General features: G+C 44.4%; 1 protein-coding gene across 8 annotated transcripts in view; it reads left to right on the forward strand.

Moving 5' to 3' along the window:
• Positions 1-14014, forward strand: part of Drosha (drosha ribonuclease III) — a 113479-nt gene that overhangs the window by 2325 nt on the left and 97140 nt on the right. For all 8 annotated transcript variants that reach the window (XM_087621787.1, XM_087621791.1, XM_087621783.1 and 5 more), the window contains 3 exon segments: positions 517-582; positions 6134-6967; positions 9617-9709. In XM_087621787.1, coding sequence (XP_087477913.1) covers positions 566-582; positions 6134-6967; positions 9617-9709 — 944 coding nt within the window. In that variant the 5' untranslated portion in view covers positions 517-565.

Here is a 14014-nt window from a genome sequence, read left to right on the forward strand (position 1 = left end):
CCAGTTCTGGGATAGCCTTGTGTGGTGTGTGTGTGTGTGTGTGTGTGTGTGTGTGTGTGTGTGTGTGTGTAAGTTCATTCGTGTTTGCAGTGTTCTGTGGGAAGAGCTGAGGATGAAAGTAAAGAATGGTGGTTGTTTCTTAGTCAGGTTGTGGCTCTATTTGAATTAGACTCAGGTTTCACTGGGGTTTTTGGGTTAGCTTTATGCCTACTTTATATTACAGTGAAGGGAATTCTGTCTGTGGAGGATGGAGGAAGTCTTTCCTTCAATCTTCTACCAAACCTTAGCAATGGCTAGTTTTGGGTTAGCACAGCTGCCCAACTAACAAGGACAGCAATTTGCTTGGAAAATCGACCATAGCTCAGTATGCTCCTGATTTGGTAAGAGACTAAGAGCATTAGAGGATTTAAAATCACTGATAATCGTAAACCAAGACAACCCCCTCCATACCCCTCCCCCACTTTTTTTAAGCACTGGCACTTTTGGAAATGTGTTTAAACCTTTTCTGTCTTGTAGAACTTACATCGTGAGCGGAAGATGTAGCTTATCTACAGTGTACCTCGAGATGCAAGGCAATACGTGGTAAGTGGGATGCTGGAAATGGCAGTTTCGAGAGAGTAGAGGAGAGGGGGAAGGTAGTGGGCCAGAGAGGATGGGAAAGTTTCAGATACAGGGGAAGGGCAGGGACTGTGTTCATTCTGTTATCTGTGGTCATCACTTGTTAAGAGATTTTTGTGGAGGGCTAGGAGCCAGACCAGAAGAGTCAATGAAACATCCTAGAGGCCTCCCCTGATCGAGCTTGCAGTTCTTGATGTCACATAGGCATTGAAGGTAGACCTACATAATTATTGGTGGACTGTGACGCTTGCAGGACCTGCTAAGAAGCCACGCAGAGTGTTATAAGAGCGGGTGTATTATTCAGGGTTCTCTAGAGTTAGAGAATTTATAGAATGAATCTCTTTCATTTCATAAAAAGATTTTGTTAGATTAGCTTACAGACCTTTTTTGTAGTTACTGTGATGGTTTATATATGCTTAGCCCAGGGAATGCCAGTGTTTGGAGGTGTGGCCTTGTTGGAGTAGGTATGGCCTTGTTGGAGTAGGCGTGTTACTGTGGGCGTGGGCTTTAATACCCTAGTCCTAGCTTCATAGAAGCCAGTATTCTACTAACAGCTTTCAGATGAAGATGTAGAACTCTTTTTTTTTTTTTTTTTTTTTTTGCTTCTTTTTTTCTGGAGCTGGGGACCGAACCCAGGGCCTTGTGCTTCCTAGGTAAGCGCTCTACCACTGAGCTAAATCCCCAGCCCTTTTTTTTTTTTTTTTTTTTTTTTTTTTTTATAAGCACACAATTATCCTGGTGCTTTTCTTTTTTTTTTTTTTTTTTTTTTTTTTTTCCGGAGCTGGGGACCGAACCCAGGGCCTCGAGCTTCCTAGGTGAGCGCTCTACCACTGAGCTAAATCCCCAGCTGAAGATGTAGAACTCTTAACTCCTCCTGTACCATGCCTGCCTGGATTAGGCTGTTGTAGTTTCCTATTGACTTTAATCACAGGATGTGACTAAGAGACGTCCTAAGGGATCTTCTGCACTCCAGACATAATCCTTCTTATCTCCACTGTGGAGAGGCAATCCAATTTCCCCATGGTAATTTGTATTTATCACTCCTCCTAGCACTGTTATTCCTTTCTTAGCTTGCTATACTTGTTTAAAATGCTCTTCATGACACTTAACCAGAGAACAAAGTCTATGATGGGCGTTTCTGAGACTTCCATTGTCAGTGCAATTAATCTTGAGTTTCTTCACGTTGGCCTCAGGCAGACTCTTCAGACAAGGGCAAAAAAGTAGCCATTCTTTACCAAAATACCAGAAAAAGTCTCTAGGCCACATATTGAAATTCTCCACTGAAATGTCTTGGGCCACTTCTGCACAATTCAAATCACTCTCATAAAGTCTTCTATATTCCTACTAGGATAACTCATTAAGCCCAATTTAAAGCATTCTACTGCTTTCCAAATCCAAAGTCCTAAAATTCCACATTCTTCCAAACAAAAGCATGGTCAGGTTTATCAGCAATACCACAGTCCCTGGTACCAACTTCTGTCTTAGGATTTTACTTCTGTGAACAGACACCAGGACCAATGCAAGTCTTATAAAGGATATTTAATTGGGACTGTCTTACAGGTTCAGAGGTTTAGTCCATTAACATCAAGAGGGGAACATGGCAATATCCTGGCAGGCATGGTGCAGGAGGAGCTGAGAGTTCTACATCTTCATTTGAAGGCTGCTAGCAGAATACTGGCTTCTATGAAGCTAGGACTAGGGTATTAAAGCCCATGTTCACAGTGACACACCTACTTTGATGGGGCCACACCTCCAAATAGTGCCACTTTTTGGGCCAAGAATATACAAACCATAACTAAGCCAACAGTGGCTGGCTGTGAATGGCTGTGAAAGTCCAACAATTCTGTAGTTACATAGTCTATGAGGCTGGATGTCTTAGCTGGTTTTCAGTATATGCTGGAAGCTGATAAAAAATAGGCTCTAATGTAAGTGAAGGAGTGAACTTGCTAAGAAGGTAAGAGCAATCAGGCAAAGAGCAAAAGCTTCCTTCTCCCATGTCCTTATACAGGCTTCCAGCAAGGAGGTGTGGCCCAGATTAGGTACAGATAATTAAAGATGTGTCTTCCTACCTCAGCGATCTGGATCAGAAGTAGTTCTTCCTACTAAAAATTAAGCAAAAATCTCCTCAGAATTGTGGCTTCCGTTTTTTGGGTTTTAGTTCTAATAATAGTCAAGTTGGTAAGAATAGTTATCCCAGAAGGTGATGGGGTTGCTGAAAGGTCAGAAAGAATACTGTAGCTAGTTAAGGAAGTTATTTATTTATTTATTTTATTATTTATTTTATTTTAAAAAAATTTTTTATTAGATATATTTCTTTACTTACATTTCAAATGTTATTCCCCATCCCAGTTTCCTGTCCATAAGCCCTCATCCCTTCCCTTCCTCCTCCCCCATACGGGTATTTCCCTCTATGCATCCCCCTTACTGCCCCTCCCCCCCACATATTCTCCTGCACTGGGGGTCCAACCTTGGCAGGACCAAGGGCTTCCCCTTCCCCTGGTGCCCCAACAAGGCTATTCTCTGCTACATATGCAGTTGGAGACCTGGGTCAGTCCATGTGTAGTCTTTCGGTAGTGGTTTAGTCCCTGGAAGCTCTGGTTGGTTGTCATTGTTGCTTTTACGGGGTTGCAAGCTCCTTCAACTCTTTCAATACTTCCTCTAATTCCCCCCAAGGGGGTTCTGTTCTCAGTTCGGTGGTTTACTGCCAGCATTGACCTCTGTATTGGACATGCTCTGGATGTGTCTCAGGAGAGATCTATATCCGGTTCTTTTTAGCATGCATTTTTCTAGCTTCATCAATCTTATCTAGTTTTGGTGACTGTATATATATGGGCCACATGTGGGGCAGGCTCTGAATGCCTGTTCCTTCAGTTGCTGCTCTAAACTTCGCTTCTATATCCCCGCCTATGGATATCCCCCCCCTTTTAAGAAGGAGTGGGAGCATCCACATTTTGGTCATCATCCTTCTTGAGCTTTCTGTGGTCTGTGGATTGCATCTTGGGTAATTTGAGCTTTTTGGCTAAAAAAGGAAGTTATTTATTAAGTAGTATTAAAGTATTTGCAGAGAAAATGGTAGGAATTTTTTACTTTGGGAGGCAGAGGCAGGCTGACCAACCTGCTCCATATCAAGTTCCAGGCACCCTAGGGTTGCAGAATGAGACCAGATCTCAAAAAACAAACAAAACCAACACAAACAAAAAAACCACACCAAACCCTTTTTATTAGATATAATGACACATACATTGTGTCAGTTTTGAGATAAAGTTTTAGTTAAATAAGGTAAGGTTTCAGGATGACTCCCTGGTATGTGTATTTGTCTTGATACTCAGCAAATGATATTTATTGGGAAGGGAATTGAGCACCCTTGCTTTTCAGCCTTGGTAGAAATAAAGGTCCTGGTGCTAACCCTGCTTGCATACTGAAGGAGCACTGTAGACTTTCATCAGGGTGCCAGAGTGGTCAGTTTTCAGGTTTGCTTTCATGGTGGAGAGTTTTGCCTTGATGTTCAGGTGGCTTTCTTGCTGTACCCTCCCTCACCAGGTGACCAGGTCTCTTCTGTCTTCCAAGGGCACTAATCTCATCTTTAGGTTACCCTATTGTCTTAGTGACTCTTCGGTCGCTGCAACGAGACACCAGAAATAAGGCAGTTTTTATAAGAAAGTGTCTGATTGGAAGTCTTCTCATGGCAGGAAGCATGGTGGCAGGCAGGTAGTCAGGGAGGCATAAGGCTGAGAGCTTATATCCTGAACCACGTGCAAGCGAGCAGAAGGGAGAGGGAGAGTGAGAGAATGAAAGAATGAGAGAGGGAGAGAGGGAGAGGGAAAGAGAAACAGAGAAACAGAAACAGAAAGAGTGAGACAAGGCCTGGGCCTGGTGTGGGCTTTTGAAACTGCAGAGCCTACCCACAGTGACTACCCCAGCTCCTCCACAGACCTAATCCTTCTTAGTAAGTTCTGCTCACTGGGGACCAAGCATGCCAATACATGAGCATATAGGCGCTTTTCTCGTTCTAACCACCACACTCGTGACTCGCTTAAATAACACTGTGACTGACTTTTATCCTAGTTACTTCTTCAAGCTCCATCCTCCATGCATCACCACAGGAATATAAGGATTTTGAGGAAACAAAAACATTTAGTCCATGCCGTCATTTTCAGGGAGTTTGAACATGGAAAAGACGAGGCAGTGCAGAGTTGAGGGAGAACTGGAGGCAAGTGTTGTATGTTGAGTAGACTGGGCCTCTAAGACTGGTGTGAAGGGTAGGGGAGTAGGGAAAGACTGGGAGATGGCAGACGGTCCCCTAGTCCCAAGTACATATTTGGAGATGGAGCCCTAGGCGCTTCTACGAGATAAGCTTTGGCTGGAACAGGAGGTTGGGGATGGGGTTGGATGCACATGAATTTGGTGAGTTGTTACAGCATCTGTTGTGATGGCGTTGGTGTTTCTGTGTGATAGAAGAGAGTTACTGTAAACAGGAGGGATTGAGATGTGAGGAAGGATCCCCAGACGGCACACAGCCTCCGTGGTGGCATCCACGGTGGCCCGGAAAGCACACTGGCTGCTGGAGGGTGCCAGGGATGTGTTGGCAGAAGCTGATCGAGATAACGTGGGCACCAGCCTGCCCATTTAAGTGGTGTTCAGCAGTCCTGTTTTCTCCTTGGCCTTCAGGGAACATGTCGGCTCCTTCTTAGACTGAGGCATTGCCAGGTTTTCGACGACTAAAGGACTAAAGCCGAGTGGGTCAGAGCTGAGTAGGTTGTTTTAACAAGTGAGCTTTTAAGACACCGGGCAAGATTAGAGGGAATGTGGGCGAGGGTAGGAATGAATGGAGAGGAAGAGGAGGGGCAGCCGTTGGGTCCAGGGGTTGGCTGTAGTAGCGGGCGTGTGGAAGAGATGGGAAAGAAGAGCCGGCTGTAAAGATTTTAGGAAAGGAAAACTTTATATGGTTGAATAAATAGTTTGGCCCTACTAAGTGCTTAGGGGCTCATCAGGATAGTTAGGTGTTTAGGAAACCTGCTTGCATAGTGTTTACATGGTGGTGTGCATGTGCATGTGTGTGCGTGTGCATGTGTGTGCATGTGCGTGTGTGTGTGCATGTGCATGTGTGTGCATGTGCATGTGCATGTATGTCTGTGTGCATGTGTGTGTGGTGTGTGCGTGCACACGCGTGTGTGTATGTATGTGTGTATATATTTGTGTGTGTGTAATTTGTGTGTGTGCATGTGTGTGTATATTTATGTGTGTGCGTGTGTGTATATTTATGTGTGTGCGTGTGTGTATATTTATGTGTGTGCGTGTGTGTGAATGTGCATGTGTATGCATGTGTGTGTGCGCGTTTACGTGTGCGTGCATGTGCATGTGTGTGTGTGTGTGCGTGTGTGTGTGTGTGCGTGTGTGCGTGTGTGTATTTATGTGTGTGTAGGTCACAGGATAGCTTGCAGGAATCAGTTCCCTCCTCGCCGTGGGTCTTGGTGAGACCCATGTTCTGATTTCTCCTTTTCTTTTCTCTAAAAAGTCATAGAATGTCTTACCACCCAGGACGAGGGTGTCCCCGGGGACGAGGAGGACATGGAGCCAGACCCTCAGCACCGACTTACAGGCCCCAAAATCTGAGACTTCTTCACCCTCAGCAGCCTCCTGCGCAGTATCAATATGAGCCTCCCAGTGCCCCCTCTTCCTCGTTCTCGAACTCTCAAGCCCCCAACTTTATGCCCCCACGGCCTGACTTTGTCCCTTACCCTCCACCAGTTGCACCGTCAGCACAGGGCCCTCTCCCACCCTGCCCAGTTAGGCCCCCTTACCCCAACCACCAGATGAGACACCCTTTCCCTGTGCCTCCCTGTTTTCCACCCATGCCCCCTCCAATGCCTTGTCCCAACAACCCCCCAGTCTCCGGAGCACCTCCCGGCCAAGGCACTTTCCCCTTCATGGTCCCCCCTCCTTCCATGCCCCACCCCCCACCCCCTCCCGTCATGCCGCAGCAGGTTAATTATCAGTACCCTCCTGGATACTCGCACAGTTTCCCGCCTCCCAATTTCAACAGTTTTCAGAACAACTCCAGTTCTTTCCCACCCAGTGCTAATAACAGCAGCACCCCTCATTTTAGACACCTCCCTCCATACTCACTTCCCAAGGCTCAGAGTGAGAGAAGGTCCCCAGAGAGGCTTAAGCACTACGATGACCACAGGCACCGAGATCACAGTCACGGGCGAGGTGAGAGGCATCGGTCCCTGGAGCGCAGAGAGCGCGGCCGCAGCCCGGAGAGGAGAAGACCTGAGAGCCGCTACCGCTCGGAATATGATCGGGGGAGGACGCCACCGCCGCGCCATCGCAGCTACGAAAGGAGCAGGTAAGCCCGCACGTGACGTTCCTTAATGAAGCTGCAGACACGGCCTGTTTCTGTTTGTTGATCAACTTGTTCACTTTTTTCCCCCTGAAGTTTTTGAGACAGCGTTTCTCTGTGTAGCCCAGGCTGTCCTGGAGTGGTTTAGGGAAGCATTCCAAAATGCCCGGGGTAGACCATGTGGCCTTCCCTTCATGACACACAGTTGTGTTTTAATGATGATTTGATGGCATGGAATTGTTTTAATTTAATATTGTTTTAAATCATTGGGGCTTTAATTTTGCTCATCGTGGTCACCTTCAGTTTGCGACACTGTTCTTTACAAACTGGTGATGTGCGTGCACCACTGCTGACCGAGACGCAGAGCTGCTCAGGGCGCTTTAACACGGTTACCTTTGGAAAGTGAAACAAGACTGCTTATTCATGTTACAGTCTCCAATAGCGTTAGCCCGTTTCCCTGTGCTGAAATGTTCTCATGGAGGGAAGTTTGAAAAATGCTGTTTAGTTGTAGATACTTTTTTTTTTTTTCCCAGTACCAAATTTTTCTAAATAAAAAAAAAAAATAAAATCTTTAATGGAGGCAATTTGTCCCAGTTTCACTTCTGCCATGATAAAAAAAAAAACCCACTTATTTGAGCTGGAGAGGTGGCTCAGTGGTTAAGTGCACTTAACTGTTTTTCCCGAGGTCCTGAGTTCAAATCCCAGCAACCACATGGTGGCTCACAACCATGTGTAATGAGATCTGATGCCCTCTTCTGGTGTGTCTGAAGACAGCTACAGTGTACACATATATAATAAATCTTTAAAAAAACAATTTAAGGGACAAGGGTTTATTTCAGCCTCTGATTCCGAGTTATAGTCCATCACTGTGGGAAGGCAAGGCAGGACCTTGAAACAGCTAGTCACATCACGTCCATAGTCAGAGCAGAGACAACGGCATGCTTACATTCTTACATTGTGCCCCAAGTACAGTTAAATAGCAACTGCAAGATTGTTCCAAGGCACTCTTTGCAGAAAGAGTTATGTCCTTGTTTCCTTGAAAGATCAAGCTTGTTCTAAAGTGTGGAGAAAGAAGCTTAGGAACAAGGTACTAGCATGCAGTTCACAAGGTGGCAGGGCGTCACGCCGTAGGCTTTGCCTAGCTAGGCAGAGCTGTCGCACAGTCTCTCCCAGGCTCCTCTCAGTCAGCTGTACAGCATGGCCGCCTAAGGGATAGCTCACCGCTTGTGAGGAAGAAGGATCTTAGGGCACTGCATACAGATAACACACACGCACTCTTGCTTAGTTTAAGTAGATTTATCATCCATTTATATTCGTAAATGCGATTTATATCCAAATTAGTTTTGAATCCCTGCCCACTTGGAGGGAGCAATTGAATGAAAGGTTATTCCTAGATGTAAATTTGTTGGCTAGATGTTAAAAATACCCAGAATGTCGTCTGGTTTGGTTCTTCATGTTGGATGGAAGAGCTGCCCTTTCGTGTCTTTGATCTGCAGCACCTGTCCCTCACTCTGTAGGCGAGGCTACTCTCGATGTAAACTGTGGCTTTAGTAGAATTTAAGATGGAGAAGGCGTTCGTTCCCACCTCTGGGTGCTTCATTTTGCCGTAATTACCTGAGGATTGTATGTTTCAGGATCATATAATTTGGAGTAATCTTCCTTGAGAGTGGGGTAATCTTTAAGTGAAAGATATTTTGTGTTGGAATTGCTAAGTAGCTGCTAAATTCGACTGCTTTGACTTGACTGTTTTGCTGTTCCTTGGATAGAAGAAGGGGGTAGGGGTTATTTTTGAGTTTAGATTTTTTTAGATTTATTCTTGTTGAACCCTAGTCTGAAGAATCAAGATGTTACATCCTGCTCCGAAAGTTTTGGAATTTAAAGTATTTTATATTTCATATTTTCAAATTAGGGGATACCCAGTTTTGTAAGGTTGATAAATACTCTGAACTTGAAAACTCCAAATGAGGGGTGGTCAGCTTTCTGCTCCTCATCACCCTTCTTCACTTGGGTGATGACTTCTTCCTTCAGATTGGTGGCTCTGATGCAGACACACTGGACGCTGATTTTATTCTAGGTCTTCACTGCGTCTGTCAGATAGACTCAAGCTGTTAGTATATCATAGTATATATGTATGTATACTGTATATATGCTAGTTCATGTCAGCATATGATAGGTTTATGCTGAGAGCCTCCTCGGTCTCTTCTCACTTGAAGTAAATCTGTCTATTTGGGGCGCTTTTATAGAGGAAAGTAGCCCACGTGCTGAAGTTGCAGCCTGGCAGGTTACTGAGCGCTCACAGCTCTAACTCAGGCCCCTCTCCATGAGGCTCCGGCTTGTTCTGATCTCTGCTGTGAGACCTTCAGTCCGCATTTACTTATTAAGTAAATAGTTTTCTAGAAGCCGGTAGTAAGGGAGTTCTTTTGTAGGTTAGCTGATTAAAAGTTCTTGAGAAGATTATGAGAGACTTGTGTTGAGTGGGGGATGACGTCCAAAACTGCCCGTGGAGAGACTCTGCCTGTCTCTCAGTAAACTGAGGAGCAATGAGTAGGAATAGTCCCTGAAGTTTTCGTAGATGTGCAATTTCTTCAGAGGGAGGTTCAGTGAAGACATTCTGAGTCTCTCTGCTGAAAACAGCTGTGTATTATTTCCTCTAAGAGAGCGGGAACGAGAGAGACACAGGCACCGGGAAAACCGCAGATCACCGTCTCTGGAAAGGGCCTACAAAAAGGAATATAAGAGATCTGGAAGGTAAGCGATTAGCATTACCTTTTAAAATTCGAGTTTCTGTGCTTGTCCAACCCTGCCAAGTCTTCATTCCAGCTCTGACCAGCGTGGCCTGGGAGGTGGAGAAGCCCAGTGCTAACGCTGATGGCGTTTGAGGAAGATCTTGTTAAATGTCCTCCAATTAAAAGTGTGTCTGTCTGTAAGTGCTCGCAGTGCTATAAAGCTATGAACTTATAAATTTAGATTAAAGACTACAAGTCTAGATGAAAACTTGACATTGATTCATAATTATGCCCTTAAATTTGCTTGTTTGAGGGAAAAGAGCCAAGTGTCAGTTAGACCCTTTAGCAGTCTGACACCACAGTTGTCACTGCTGCAGTTTAAGATGTCATTTCCACGTCTGAAAGGAGCTCTGTGGTCTTGGATCATGGTGCTTAGGAGCCTGACACAGTGCCGACTGCTTATTGCCTGTCAGCTTTGCTACTAGCTAAGGTTATCCAGCCTCTCTAAGCTGGAGTTCTTTCCGTGTGAAATAAGAGTGACATTTTCCCTGATGACTGGCGAAGCACTGATGAGACAGTACACGTCCCAGGTACCACATGAATGGCCACTCAGTACAACTGTGCGAGCATTGACTTTAACACTAGGCGGTAAGTAAGAAGCAGGAAACTGATCAGGGAAGCCAAGTGAGCTGACTGACATCTGGGGTCCCAACATTTGGGAGGCTGACACAAGAGGACCACTGAGTCTGAGGCAAGCCTGGGCTACAATACTGAGTTCCAGACTAGCCTGGGCTGCAGGGTAAGACTCTGTCTCATTTTTTTTTTTAAAGAACAATTTAAGTATAAACTAAATTAAGGAAATTGAAATCACTATAGCAACATAACTAAATTTGTAAATAAATGCAAAGCTGGTTCTTTGAAAGAGCCTGTACCTAAAAGTGGCAAATGCCAAGTGTGATGCAGAATACTATAGGGATGCAGGTAAGGGAAGCGATCAAATGACGGGAGAGATGGCTTAGTGGTTAGAGACACTGGCTGCTCTTCCAGAGGCCCGGGCTCCTCTCTTAGTGCCTACGGCTGCTGACTGCCATCTGGAACTCCGGTTCCAGGGCAGCTAATCCACCCTTCTGGCCTCTATGACATTGACAACATCTGCTGTATAGAAATACATGCAGGCAAAGCACACATACACATAAAGATAAATAAATTTCCAAAAAAATTACAAAATGATGTAAAGGACAAATTTTATTTTAAACCTAAATACTTGAATACAATGGGTTGAGTTTTAGGAAAACAAGTTTATAAATTTTACACAAGTAACAGAAAACTACTAAGGCAAAAATCATGGAAAAATAGGAAAAGCTGATATTTAAAAAAATTTTTTTTTAGTACAAAAAAAGCTTTAAACTGTTCTCAAACACGCTCAGCTGGTGACGGCAGAGACGACCCAGACCGCAGAAGCCAACCTAGGCAAAGGAAGCTACAAGGCGGTCTCTCGTGGGAATAAACATACCCATTAGAGTGACTACTAGCAAGTTGTTTTCAGTAGTGCGATAAACAGTAATTAGAGGTTTTTCCCAGGAATATATGCATAGCTAGGTTAGTATTATTTAAGGTAAAATTAGTATTTATTTATGGGTAAAACCATTATGAAAGAATGGTCACTTACGAAAGAATAGCATCTGTTGATGAACATGATTTATACCGTGTCAAGAGAGCCAGGCTTAATGTTGAAATCTAGAGGTTTTCCCATAAAAATAAGAGCAAAGTGAAGGAGTACCCATTGCTTATTGTTGTTTCCTGTCAGCAAGTTAAAAACAGCGTCGTTGTGTCCCCTCGATATTGTGCTGTTTTAAATGTGATATTCACTTCTTAATAGGAGAGGTAAATAAAAGTCCAGGGCTTTTGAGAGGACAATCCCACGGCCTTCTGGGAACCCAGCAGTGAAAGGTGGTGTGGAGCAGACCTAGAGAAGTCGTACTGAGGTCTGAAGGGAAGGGTAGGGAACGAGGACTTCAAGGGAAGCAGGAAGAGCATGTTCCCAGGACTTAGTGTAGAGAAATGCTCTGAGGGAGTCCATCCTGGAGGTCAGGAAGTCAGCTGTGATGACTTCTGTGCTAGTGTGCAGTGGGAGTGATCTGATGACCCAGATCATAGCAGGGGCAGAGGTAATGATCTTACTAGGACTTGAGAGCTGAAGACGTACGTGTTGGAGCAGGGAAGAAATAGCAGTCACAATCCTGAGCTCTGGTGTTCCTTATTGTGAGTAGGGGGACATGAAGAAAGAGATAAGAGAATTAGTTGTATTTGGGGCAGTAACATTATGACCAGTGTTCACCAAGGCAGACACAAACTAGTCATGGCATTGGTCTAACATTGTGTGCTCGCCCACAGGCTCGGGATGACAGAGATCATGGTCCATGTGTAAGAAAGACATGCAAATTCATGGAGCACTTCGTCATGTTATAAGAGAGGGGTGGGTAGAATAATCAGAATGTGTTATATAAATGTATGCAACCATCTGGTAAAATTAATGACTTCTGACTTACAGCAAAGATTCTAAGAATACTATTTTGATGAGATGTGTGAAAATGGAACTTGCATGTGTTTTGAGGGTAGTTAAACCTAGTATTAGGTTTATGGAGAGAGGATGCACGCACACTAAGGTGATTGATCTGACAAATGTACAAAGATGCGGTGGTATTCACAGAGGGGAAGTGTTAACTAACCTACCATTAGATTTGTTAAGTTATGGTGTACACATGAAAGAGGAGAGTAGACACCAGTAGTTCTAGCACTTTTGAGGTAAAAGCAGGAAGATCAGGAACTCAAAGATTTTCTCACATCTCATCAAGCATAGTAAGTTTGAAGCCAGCCTTGGCTATAATTAATTAATATAATTAATATTAAAAACTTTAAAAATAAACTCATTAAAAATATTAAAATACAGAATATAATTGTTATCAGTAAGTGGTATTTTAGGTAACTTTTATTAATATGTTTATGCTTCCTTTGTCTTTCTTTGCTGTTTTTCTTTTTTGTTATTGAGGTGGAGTTTCACTGTGTAGCTCTGACTGGCCTAAGGTTGCTATGTAGATAAGCTACAGCCATCTTCCTCCCTCTGCCTCCTCATTGCTGGGGTTATAGGCTTGGACCAGGGTACCCAGGGTTTCTCTGGGCAGCCCTGGCTGCCTTTGAACTCAAGAGATCTGCCTGCCTGTGCATTGTGTTTCTCCAGAGGATACACACTTGCTTACTTGTGTGTGTGTATGTGTGTGTGTGTATGTAGTGGGAGGGCGTGCTCTCGTCCATCCGTGAGTATACCACAGTGTGTCTGTAGAGTCGAGAAGACCGTGTTTGGAAGGCAGTTCTCTCCTTTCACCACGTAGGATCTGGGCATCACTCTTGTCCGGCCTGGCAGAAGCACCGTTACTTGAGCGGCCATCTAACCGGCTCCACACATTTTCTTTTGAGTGATTTGTGCTAACAAAGCTAATGCATGTTGGAATACGTGTGTCTAGATTTTATAGATGTTTTTGAGGCAGAGTCTCAGGTTTGTTCCCAGGCTGGCATGTAGGTCTAGAACTTGAAACAGTCTTCCTACCTTGGCCTCCCACGTGCTGACATTGCAGGTGGGAACCATAGCTTAGCTAGGGTTTCCATTGTGGTGAAGAGACACTGTGAGCATGGAAACTCTTATAAGGGAAAACATTTAATGGGGGCTGACTTACAATTCAGAGGTTTAGTCCATTGTTAGGGTGGTTTGAAGCATGGCAGCCTGCCGGCAGGCATGGTGCTGGAGAAGGAACTGAGAGCTCTACATCCAGATTTGAAGGCAGAGGGAAGAGAGAATGAGCCAGCAGGCCTGACTTGCCCTCCTGAAATATCAAAGCTTTAACCCCTCCCTACACCTCCCCAGTGACACACTTCCTCCAACAAGGCCACACCCACTCCAACAAGGCCACACCCACTCCAACAAGGCCACACCTCCAGTAATACCACTCATTATTCAGTAGGGCCATTTTATTTAGACCACAACAAGTCACCATGTCTGTCTCAAAATAATTTCTCACTTAAATCTAGAGGCAGTAGTAATTTTATCCACAGACAATGGGGCGAACACTATAATAATGTGGCCACGATTCTCACTCACTGTCTTTTGGAAGGGTTTTAGGGTCTGTCTAGATCTATTAGGCTTAAGTTAGAATCTACCCTATAGATTTTTCCTCCAAGTACATTCGTCGGATTAATCTTACGTATTTTTAAGCCTCAGGAATTCAAGGATAGGAGATTTCTTATCCTCTTTATTAACTGAGTTGACATTAGT

This window comes from Rattus norvegicus, chromosome 2 (genome assembly GCF_021556685.1).
Source record: "Rattus norvegicus strain SHRSP/BbbUtx chromosome 2, alternate assembly SHRSP_T2T, whole genome shotgun sequence".
Lineage (NCBI taxonomy): Eukaryota > Metazoa > Chordata > Mammalia > Rodentia > Muridae > Rattus > Rattus norvegicus.